This window comes from Cucumis melo, chromosome 10 (assembly GCF_025177605.1).
Source record: "Cucumis melo cultivar AY chromosome 10, USDA_Cmelo_AY_1.0, whole genome shotgun sequence".
In the NCBI taxonomy this organism is placed as follows: Eukaryota; Viridiplantae; Streptophyta; class Magnoliopsida; order Cucurbitales; family Cucurbitaceae; genus Cucumis; species Cucumis melo.
In genome coordinates, this window is record NC_066866.1 from 13,692,844 (window position 1) to 13,703,942 (window position 11,099).

The 11,099-nt window shown below is 32.8% G+C and overlaps 1 protein-coding gene across 2 annotated transcripts; it reads right to left on the bottom strand.

Moving 5' to 3' along the window:
* Positions 1–1,106: 1,106 nt before the first annotated feature.
* On the bottom strand, positions 1,107–9,835 carry LOC103496762 (uncharacterized aarF domain-containing protein kinase At5g05200, chloroplastic). 2 transcript variants are annotated; one of them, XM_051090734.1, is made up of 11 exons: positions 9,396–9,800; positions 8,886–9,028; positions 6,674–6,709; positions 6,215–6,328; positions 5,745–5,933; positions 5,507–5,662; positions 3,638–3,903; positions 3,448–3,545; positions 2,329–2,507; positions 1,542–1,658; positions 1,107–1,470 (listed from the first exon to the last, which is right to left on the bottom strand). In XM_051090734.1, exons 1-11 carry the CDS (start codon positions 9,583–9,585, stop codon positions 1,291–1,293), a joined length of 1,668 nt encoding a protein of 555 aa, XP_050946691.1. In that variant the 5' UTR covers positions 9,586–9,800; the 3' UTR covers positions 1,107–1,290. The 2 variants fall into 2 exon arrangements, with proteins under 2 accessions (XP_050946691.1, XP_008456971.2); XM_008458749.3 differs by lacking the exon at positions 6,674–6,709 and having other exon boundaries at positions 9,396–9,835.
* Between the last annotated feature and the right edge of the window lie 1,264 nt (positions 9,836–11,099).

Sequence of the window (11,099 nt, forward strand, 5' to 3'; positions counted from 1 at the left end):
ACCTCAGGGGTTGTATCAAAATTTAGTGCTCATTTCCATCTTCTACTTAAACCCAACCTAGTGGATTCACATATATAAATTTGTGCCATTTTTCTAGCACACCAACCTCTTAACAAGTCAATGAACAACGAAGTTTGTCGTCGAGAAGGAATAGGAAGAAAAAGAGAAAAGGAAAATAAAATGAAAATATCACTTTACCCCCCCCAAAAAAAAAAAAAAAAAAAAAAAAAAAAAAAAAAAAAAGAGGAACTATAATTCAATACATATTTCCAAGTAAGATGCTCATACATCTATTAGTTAAGTAACATGCTTAGCTAACAAGCTTTAGGGACCATTTAAAGCCATTTAGGGCAACTATAATAATCATCTCTTGTTACAATAAATGTTATTTAAAAATTTTCAATTAGCTACAATAAACATTATTTCAAAACGCTCAATTAGTTATAGTATTTACTATTTGTTACAATTTTACTATTTGACACTAATCATTTTTTTTATTCTTTACTATAGTGTTTATTATTTCTTTATCAAATTAAAAGTCTACACACCAAACAAATATTATTATAACCAAAACTAGAATAATTTACATCACCAACCACAAACTATTCTAATCAAACTATAATAACATAAAACTATAAGAACTCATTCCTTGTCCCAAACATTCCCTTAGAGACTATTTGTATTTTGAGAATCAAGATAGTTAAATTTTAAAAAAATCTAGTACTAGATATGTTTGGAAATATAGATATTTGACATTTTTAGATCTAATCATGTTTATTTTGTAGTAAAAACTTTTAAAGATGTCCAAAATAAATTCCTTATGTCAAAGAATCGTGATTGTAGACGGTTTGAAGTTCCTATAAGGTGCTTACGATTAATAAATCCAAAGTCAAGAGTGGTGGTTCTAAACGGATTGAACTTTGTGTAAGGTGGTTAAGAAATTGATAAGATTTCGAAAGCAATAGGAAAGAAAATGTGGTCCAAATTAGCAACTTGTAGTGTAACTCCAAAAACTTAATATGTGGTTAGAGAATAAGTAATTACTCATCTTTCCTCTTATTCTTATTATTTCATTTCAGGCCTCAAATGAAAATTAGAAACACAAGTAGCAAGGAAGAAACATTTTCTACTAATTATTATTCAAAAGTATTCACCACTCTACAACATAAATTGATGGTTGTATCATGTTATACATGCAGTAAACACTAATGCATTGTTCTACGTTAAACATACCTACCTGTATTTTGTAGCACAATTTTATAAACTTGATGAGCTGATATTCCATCATATTCATCTGAAACTGTCTTTGTATTTGTTTCTTCGGTTTGAAACGATTGAAATCCTCTGATCTTGAAGCATGTTCATATTCGGGGCCAGTAACCGAGTGTAACGGTCAAAATACAAGAGTTGCTTCATGAGAAGTGCAAACTCTCGAGGAAATCTTAGCCCGTAGGATTCACTAACCTGGAGCTGTAAATGTATGGAGAATAGTATCATTGAGGGTTGAAAAGATATAACAAGAAAATGCTAGTAATACTTACCACATCAAGGAAAAGTTTGTTCATTTGCCTCTCATCTACGAGTATATTTGCGGCGACAGCGGTTGAACCACTCCTTCCTTCCCTGGCTGTTGCTATCACAATTTCAGTATCCAAATCCTGCATTGATAGAATGAGAACAAACTGATTAGGATATTTGTGTTTAATTCTATTTGTAAACGATGACAAAGCCGGTGAGATCCTTTGTTTGTGACAAAAGAAAAGATGCTACTACCGTTTAATCCCCTTAGCTTCCAGATAACTAAATTGTTTCTTTTTTTTTTTTTTTTAGAAAAATGAAATATAAGAATTTAATCAATAAAAGTACATTACACAATTAAAAGCCTAATCCAAAAAGATCTACCAATTGGTAGAGGAAGAAAAGAATTTACAATTTTCTATTGGTGTCTTTTGTAAAGTCTAACAGTGTGTTTGGCCAAAGAGTTAGAATCAAGAGGAGTGGTGGAGTTGTTAATTCAACTCCTTGTTTGCCCGGAGTTATTAATTCAACTCCTTGTTTGCTCGATGGGTTTGTGACCTCCGAAACTAAAAACATCAATTTCATACTTATTCCTTATTCGAAACTCCCTCTAACAGGTGTTTGACTAAGGAGACTAGTTGGTGGATAGAGTTGTAGCTCCACTCTTTTTGCTTTGCTCTAAGAAGTTTGTAGGTCCCATAATTAAAAAAAATCAATTTCATACCTCGTTAAGCCAACATTATGAGTCCCAGGACTAAACTCCCGGACTTAACAACTTAGCTTGTTTCCCCAAACTCTCTAAACACTTACCTTTATTGTGGAAAATATATTTTCTAGATCTCTGGCAAAGGCCACAGCATTGACATCATTGTTAGTGGCACCCATTTGGATGAGAGCAGATGCCATTGATTCATAATCTTCAGTTGCAATTGATGCCAAAAATACATCCATGGCAGCCCATGTTTCTGGAGATATGCGTCCAACAATTCCTGAAAATTTTTTATTTTGTTTTGCCATGTCAGTAACACACGCCATTTATTTCGCAGCAAGGTATGTGGCAGACCAAACAGATTATAATTGCAGTTTGTAAGAATAGCTGTTTCAGAAAAGAATTTTGGAATTTTGAACTAAAAAAATGGAATCTCATGAAAAGTGATTAAAGGCTTAGCCAACATCATTAAATAATTGAATTCCCGAAAAACATAACAAATAGCATTTGATCAAATGCGTGGAGAAATAATACAAGTTCAAAACAATGGAATCTCTATCTCCAAATAACTGAAATTGAAATTCAACACTGAAAAGAGAGAAGGGGAGGGGCAGAGTTCAGATAATACAAAAAATTTGTGACAACGGCATTTTCGCTAATTAGAAATTACACCCACATCAATCCGAAAAGCTTTGAACTCTTTGTTACACATTCAATGGGAGTAAATTTAATATTATATCATCTAACACTCTCCACAATCGTACAATAGATATCCTATGGCTGCAATCATTTAATTAGGGAAGGACATGGGATTGAGCCAGATAGAAAGCAAAATAGCCATGCAACTGGAACCAGGAATGTCAAATGAAATTGAAGAACTCACAGTCTGGTGGCAAGAAGAACGATAGGCAACTTTCCCTAAGGGCTCCCTCTCCCCCAAGAACTAATTCCAAAATCTATCTAATTCCTTCTCCACCTCCTTCCTATGTGTAACCTCCTGCCCACATCAAACTCTTTCTTAAAACCTCTAATTGACCCACTCTTATAGTTAAATCTATCAAATAACTAATATAACTAACCTGCGAAGCTTAGTTGAGCAAGCTTGTGACCCAAGTGTGTGTGTGTGTGTGTGTGCGCGCGCGGGGGGTGGGGGGGGGGGGGGGTGGTGTATGAGAAGGGAAAGAAACGTAGACTTGATACTAGAAGTTGAGTGCACATACCAAAATCAAGAAAGCCAATACGGCCATCACGTAATAACCACAAGTTGCCTGCATGAACATCTGCATGGAATGTGTCACACGCAAGCAAACTACCAAACCTGCAATGGTGTTTTATATCAATTGTAAAATGCATCGCACAGAATTCATAAAATTTGAGTAAAAGCAAGGGAAAACAAACATTGTATCCTACCAGACATTAAGCGCAGTAATAAGACTGGCTTCTGGGTTGGGAACAAGAGAACTTATAGACTGTAGGTCCGTGAGAGGAACACCATATAGCCTTTGCATAGTTAACACTCGTCTAGTACTGCAGTGGTGATATACCTTCGGAGCTGTAGCCTGCCTCGTGAGTCCCATGTCTTCCAAATATCTCCTGAAGGACTCAATATTATTAGCCTCCTTGTAAAAGTCAACCTCTTCAAGCATTGATTCTCTTATGTCCTTCACGATAGATACCTGAAGAAAATAAAAATTCAACTTCTTTGAGTATCATTTCTGGTGTATCCTCCAAATTCAACTGGCTAAAAAGTAGAAATCAACAACTTGCGAACTTTTGCACTATCACTACACCCACATATGGAAAGTTAAGTGCTCGTTAGGTAAAGCATAAAAATAGAAATTTGAAAACAAGGGATTCAATAGAAACGGGTTGTATTTCATGTATTCAAATATGAGGTTGGTAGCAAATTCAACCACATATCTGAACTATAAAACTAGTTGCAGTTACTCACTAATGCTTAGTTGAAAATAAACTAGTATTAATTTAGGGATATTTTCAAATGACAAATATAACAAAATGAACCAAAATATTTACAAATCGTAGCAAAATATCACAGTCTATCTATGATGGACCGTGATAGATATGTGGATCATGATAGACACAAGTAGTAGTCTATCTGAGTCTACTATAGATAGATATGACATTTAGGTAGCAATTTTAAAAATAATAATTAAGTATACAACAATATTTTAAAAAAACTTGAAAATATAACAAATACCACTAATAGACAAATAATCGCAACATGGTCTATCAATGATAGACATCTATCATTAATAAACTTTAACATATTTTTCTATATTTGCAATTTGTTTTTGAAATGTTGCTATATATACTGATATTTTGAACTATATCCACAACTACCCTTATTTTTAAATATTTTCAGAAGTTTTGTTATTTAAAATAATTTTCCATTAATTTACTTACGGAGGAATGTTAAAAAAATTATATAATCATTATTTGGGTTGTTTTAAAAAATAACAACATGAACCAAAATATTTACAAATATTACAAAATTTTACTTTCTATTAACAATAGACCGCAATAGAGCTGATAGACCGTGACATTTTACTGTATTCGTAAATATTTTCAGAGTTTTGTCATTTACAACAATTTTCCTTATTATTTTGTAATGTTACGTAATTTACAATACATTACATAAGACATATCATATTTTTAAAAAAATGAATTGAGTTTATAACATGACATATTTTATTTTTAAATAGTTTTATCTCAATTAATATAATTCTGCAATTTGATATTTAAAATTCAAAATCTAGATATAATGTAAACACCAAACAACTTGTTTTCAAAAACAATATCTGTGTTGTCTGTCAAACACATATTTGTTGAACTGAGTAAATCTAAAGACATAAAAAAGAATCTGAATTTTTTACCAAACATGACCTAAACTTCTTCCAGAATTGATTCTTTTATGTCATTCACAATAAAACTTAAAGAAAAGCAATCATTATACACATTTCAAACTGAGAACTCTAACGAGATTTTGTATTTAAAAAATGAGGGAGAAAATAAAAAATTACTCCAGAACTAGCTAAGTTGTATCAATCATCCCCTAAACTTTCAATTTCATCAAATCCATGAAATTAGACTTAACATTGTTTCTTTAAAATTTGTATGCAAAAAAAGGATAATTTTTGTGGTGAAGGATAAATAAACAAAATGACAAGAAAACCTAAATTGCACTTCTTATTTTTTTTCTTTTAGTGATCCTTTCAAATTTCCAAGTTCCAACAGCAAGAAATTACTTTGATAGCTTACCAGTGATGCACGGCTGAGTTCGGGATTCAAGAACTCCAATATGCGAGCAACAATATATACAAAATTTAGATCTGCTACCAATATGTCCTCTATCCCTGGTTTTAGAACCTTAATAACCACATCATCTCGGGAGCCCCTAAGCCTTGCACCATGAACCTAGACATTAACTACAATACTCAATAAGTATAAGCATTAAGAAAACTTATTTAAGAAATCAAGATAGTAGATATCCTTGTACCTGAGCTATTGAGGCTGAAGCAATCGGGTTGGGGTCAATATATTCATAGACACTGTCAATCGGTCTCCCCAAATCATCTTGTATGATTTTCTTGATCTCTTCAAAGGGAATTGGAGGCGCTTGGTCAAAACATTTTTGAAATTCCTCCACGTATTCTTGAGGAAAAAGTGTGGGAGCCGATGCTATGAACTTCATAGTATAGGACCAAACATAATGAATTTCAATGAGGAAATACATAAAGAAGGATCAACAAAAAGATGGACTGCATTAACTAACTTGTGACAAAGTTGATACATGCAAATAGAAAATATCTTCTTCATTGAGGATTTGTTGAAGATCAAATTGTTGAAGATCAAAGGTAAAGGAAAAAGAAAAAGAAAAAGAAAAGCTGAAGCGGTAATACAAAAGGAGTAATTTCACATTAGAAGTTTCACTTTGGTATACTTGAATGGGCAATGATCAATAATTACCTGGCCTAATTTGATGTATGTTGCTCCCATGCGTTCAAACAGCCTCCTCAAATAAGTTGGGGAAAGTAATCCTAGCTGCAAATCTGTCGGCAATCCAGCTGATGAATTTGTTGACTACAAGGATTGAGAGGGATGTCAGTGGTTCTATACTAATAAAAGTATCCTATAGGAGATACCATATTTAAGAAATTTACAAACTTATATATATTATCAGCTCAAATTCACCAAATAACATTATCTTGAGTTTTAAATTCCAAATAATACAAATAAAGGCATGTCCTGCCAGACTCAGATATTTCTATGAACAACAATGTTACCCAAAATTTTTAGACATTGAAACTCAGAAAATGAAGTACAAAAAGAATTTAAATGTTATCACTTGAGTCTTTATCAGAACTTGACATATATTTATTTTTCAAAGTACCTACGGAGCAACTACGTGAATGTAACTTCCAATACCAGTGACAATGAACTTCGTGAATGTAACTTCCAATCCTAAAAGGAATGCAGAAATCAGTCAGAACTACGTAAAAGAGTGCAATCCACTTAGAATTAAAGCAAGGAAGATGCAGGCAGAATAGTTGAAATAAGGCAAGCCTGACTCTCCAAGCAATTTTTCTGTGAAATCATATTGCGACCATTTGAAAGACTATGGCCATGAAATAATAAGACTTTATAGCCTTGTGGAATTCTAAAAGCACCAAGATAACTAATATTCTAGTGTGGATTATGATCAACGGTAATATCAACACATTTGATGTTTTGCAGAAAAAACCTCCCACCGAAAGCACCATGCCTTCAGTTTGTTAGCAAAAAGTCTTTAAACCATATCTTCTTTGAACATTTTTATGCTTTTCATGAGTGGATTTTGCTTTTTGTTTTTCAAATTTCAATCTTTATTGGGTGTTTGCCAGTAAGCAATGTTTCTCAGCTGCTCTTGGGTCTCATTCTCAACTCCAGGGCTAGGTTGCTCTGGATTAATGGAGTTAAAGCCATTTTTTTCAGAATTGTGGTTAAATTTTAGAAAGAAATCTAAGAATCTTATATGACAAACTTCTTCATTGGATTGATTGTTTTGAATTAGCTCAGTTGAAGACTTCATCTTGGTGTTTTTTAGCCAAGGCTTTTGTGGGGGTTTCGTGGCAAGATATATTACCTTAATTCAAATGCATTCACATATTCTTTCCAGTTTTATAATGGTTATTTGCTATTACTTTTGCCTTTGTATCTTTGGATCATTAGTCTCTTTTCATCACAATAATGAAAAGCTTTCTTTCTTGTCAATATAAATAATGGGCTATTCTCTCACAATTGCTTGCTACATACCAGCCCTTCCAATCTCATGATGGATGGTTTTGGAAGCTTGATCCATCTGGAAATTTCTCTACAAAATCTTGGATTGATTCTAGGTGTGAAAACAGCACCATTTTGTTTGATGACCCAACAGATGTTATTTGGCCTGACCGCTATCCCAAAACGATTAAATTCTTCCTTTGGGAGCTTGCACTTAAGGGCATCCGCAAACATGACAAACTTCAACGCCCTCTCCCCTCAATGGCAATGTCTCCAAACTGGTGCTCTTTGTCATAAGGACACAGAAACTCAAAGCCATATCTTCATATTCTACCCTTTCTCCAAGAGCTTTTGGAACCACATCCTTCATGCCTTTAACTGGTTCCTAGGGATATTACACATTTCCTCTCCCATGTTATTGAAAATCATCCCTTGAAATGTAGAAAGGGTCTCCTATCGAATCAGCTTGGTAGAGCTTTTTTGTGGTTGATTTGCTTGAACAGAACAATCGCCTCTTCAACAACAAAGCTCAACACTTTAACCATATTTTGACCATGAGCTTATTGTTGCTATCTCTTGGTGTAAATTATCTAGACATTTCAAATCATATATTTGATTCTCTTTAGACCAATTGAAGATGTCTTTTGTAATTCTGTTGGTTCGGGGCTTCTTCCTCTCTCTTTTGTAATTTCATATATCAATGAAATTGTTTCTTATAAAATATATATAAGGTTTCTGTACACATAATCAATCCTATCCTCTATTGAGAAGAATTAAAAAGGCCCTACCATTAAGAGAAAACCTGGTTCGTCTTATCAAATGTGAACCAGGATTCTGAACTCTTAGAACAAGAAGTCACACTTCATAATGTTTTGGAGGACAAGATTATTGCATTATACATTGAAAGCAACTGAACCTATTTTAGCTTCTATAAATATGAAGCCAAATATTAAGTCATCTACTCTTGAGCTTTAAGATTCAAATCCCTACACCACATTTGCCTCAAAAAATAAAAAATAAAATTAATAAATTGACTGCCAGTAAAATTACACGGGATTTCAGCTGGAAAAAAGAAAAGAAAATGACTACATAAAACAAATATGAATGTCCTTTCAGTGAAGAGAACACCAAATCAACTTGAAAAAAGATAAGTTTCTATCTGAAAGTTGGTTCATTCACAGTATCAATATGAAAAAAAATCTCAACACCTAAAAGAGCTATATGTATGAGTTTTAGTGAATTTCTTTCACACAAAACCATCTTAACTGGGAAGAAATAATTTGAGAATTCATTTGAAAGCCAAATTGTGTCCAAAAGACCAAAAACAGTGATTACAAACACAAAGTAAAGCTACTGACAAAAGTGAAAGAACTGATACCATCGTCACATCTGCAAGCCACTCTCTACCAACTCCAATAAATGCTTGGATACCTTGAGCTAGCCTTATGGGACCACGTGGACCTGTGTTTATGGAGGTCTGCACGATGTCCTCCAACAGTTTAGGTAAATTTTCTATGCTAGCTGAGAGTTATAGCATTTGGTTAGATTCTGATGAGGATGGTGTCAAACAGATGAAACCACATAAGAAAGCATTTTAACAAACCAATAACTTCTAAATTTGATGAATATAGCAGTGTTTATACAATTCACAACATACAATTGCTATGGAACTTCAGCTTCGAGTCAATATTTTCTTCTCCTTCTTCCCTAACATGCACAGTCCGTATACTTATTTTCATCCCAATCGTTCAACACTAACCGAAAGATGCGATGAAATTTTCAACAAAACACAAATCGTTTCCGAATCAGAATAAACGAACAATCAATTTCTAAAGTGTTTCAGAACAGACAAGCTCAAATAAAAAAGAAGAAGAGAAGGGAACTGTACTTTGAAAGCGGGAAGAGAAGAGGTCTTGAGCTGGAGAGTAACGAGCAAACAGACGAAAGGCGTTTGACCTGAAGAAGCCATAGTTGGAATTGCTCGTAGCTATGGCGGGAAAAAGAAGGCTACGATGAGGAGACGATTGAGGATTGAACAAAGGCAATCGAACGCCTCTAAGAGCTGACACCGAAGTCATTTCGCAACCAATTTAGTCGATTTTTGTTCCGAAATTGAACGAAATGGTTGGCAAGAACAGAGAAAATTGAGAATCAGAGTGTCACTGTCGAATCATGTGGTGGTTGGTGGTAATTGGGGAACAGAGATGAGGCCTTCAATCAATCCACGAACCTCTACTCTTACAAGATCTCTTTTAACGTTCACATGTATTAACCTTTTGTTGGCTCTATTTCGTTTGGGCTGTTTGGGAGCTTGAACGTAATCATGTTGGAAACAACAGACAGTTATTGGGTGAACTAAAAGAATAACCATTTTAAAGTTCATTTTCAAAAGCAATTTTTTAAAAAAAAAATGACAAAATGAAAAGAAAAAAAAATACAGTAAACAAAAATTTGCAAAATCCCAAGGTATCTCTATATACACCAAAATGAAAAGAACATAAACTACTTTCTTAAGCTAAAATAAAATAAATACACGTTGAAACATAACAGTTCAATGAAAATTAGAACTCTTTATCTCCATTTTTGTTTTTCGTTCTCCATCTTCCATTTTACGATTCTCCATCTTTCTTCATCTCTATTTTTCATTTTCTTTTTTGATCTCATCTTCTTCAAGCGGACAAATCGTAATCTTTCTACCTTGAAGCGAGCAAAGGCCAATATACACCCTCCTCCCTTTTCAAGTTACCATTTCATTTGAAGTTTTAGTTTCATCTTCAACTTCATATGCATTTTCAAGAAGAAGAATATAAACATTTGAAACACGTAAATACTATCTTCATTTTCCTCTCCCATCTTTGATTTTCAAGCCTACAACCTGTAATCACACTTGGGGTGGAAGAACAAAAACCTTCATTTGGAAAAACAAAACCCTAAACTCAAAGAAGATACAAAGGTTGCATCTTCTTAGGGAAAATTTTAGCTAATTTTTTTTAAAAAATTATTTATATTATTTAATTAATAAAATGTAGATGGAATTTGAGAGATTTTATCTAAAAACATAATATTTTAGACTACTTTGTTGGAAAAAATTAAAATTTTAAAAATAAATTAAGATCTTAATATGAAAATTAATTTTAATTTCCAAATAAAAATTCAAATTTTAAAAATAAATTAAAATCTAATATAAAAACTAGTTTTAATTTTCAAATTATTAAGGGTTAGAAAGATTTAAAGTTATTTTGAAATAAAAAGAAAAAGAGTAAAGATTTAGCCAATAAAAATTAATAATATGATTATTTTAAAATAAAAAAATGAATAAAGTTGTTAAAATCTTCAACAAAATTGTTAAATCTCGAGATATTAGGAAGATGTTTTGATGGGGATTGTATACGTTATTAACACGTCGAAATTAATTACAGACTCATAAGTGCATATCACAAATTAATTACAGTAGATAAACTTTTGATAAGAACGCATATATTGAAATAATTACCGTTTGTGAATGTGAGTATTTTTTTATTATATGAAATACCATGCATGTAGAACACTCTTGAAATTGTGTTAGTTGGTACATTATTTTTTCAATCACATG

Coding starts and splice junctions, on each gene's coding strand:
- LOC103496762 (XM_051090734.1), bottom strand. CDS start 9,585: ATGACTTCGGTGTCAGCTCTTAGAGGCGTTCGATTGCCTTTGTTCAAT. Junction 9,029..9,395: donor CTTCTCTTCCCGCTTTCAAA/GTACAGTTCCCT, acceptor TATAACTCTCAG/CTAGCATAGAAAATTTACCT. Junction 2,508..3,447: donor TATTGGCTTTCTTGATTTTG/GTATGTGCACTC, acceptor AAAAATTTTCAG/GAATTGTTGGACGCATATCT.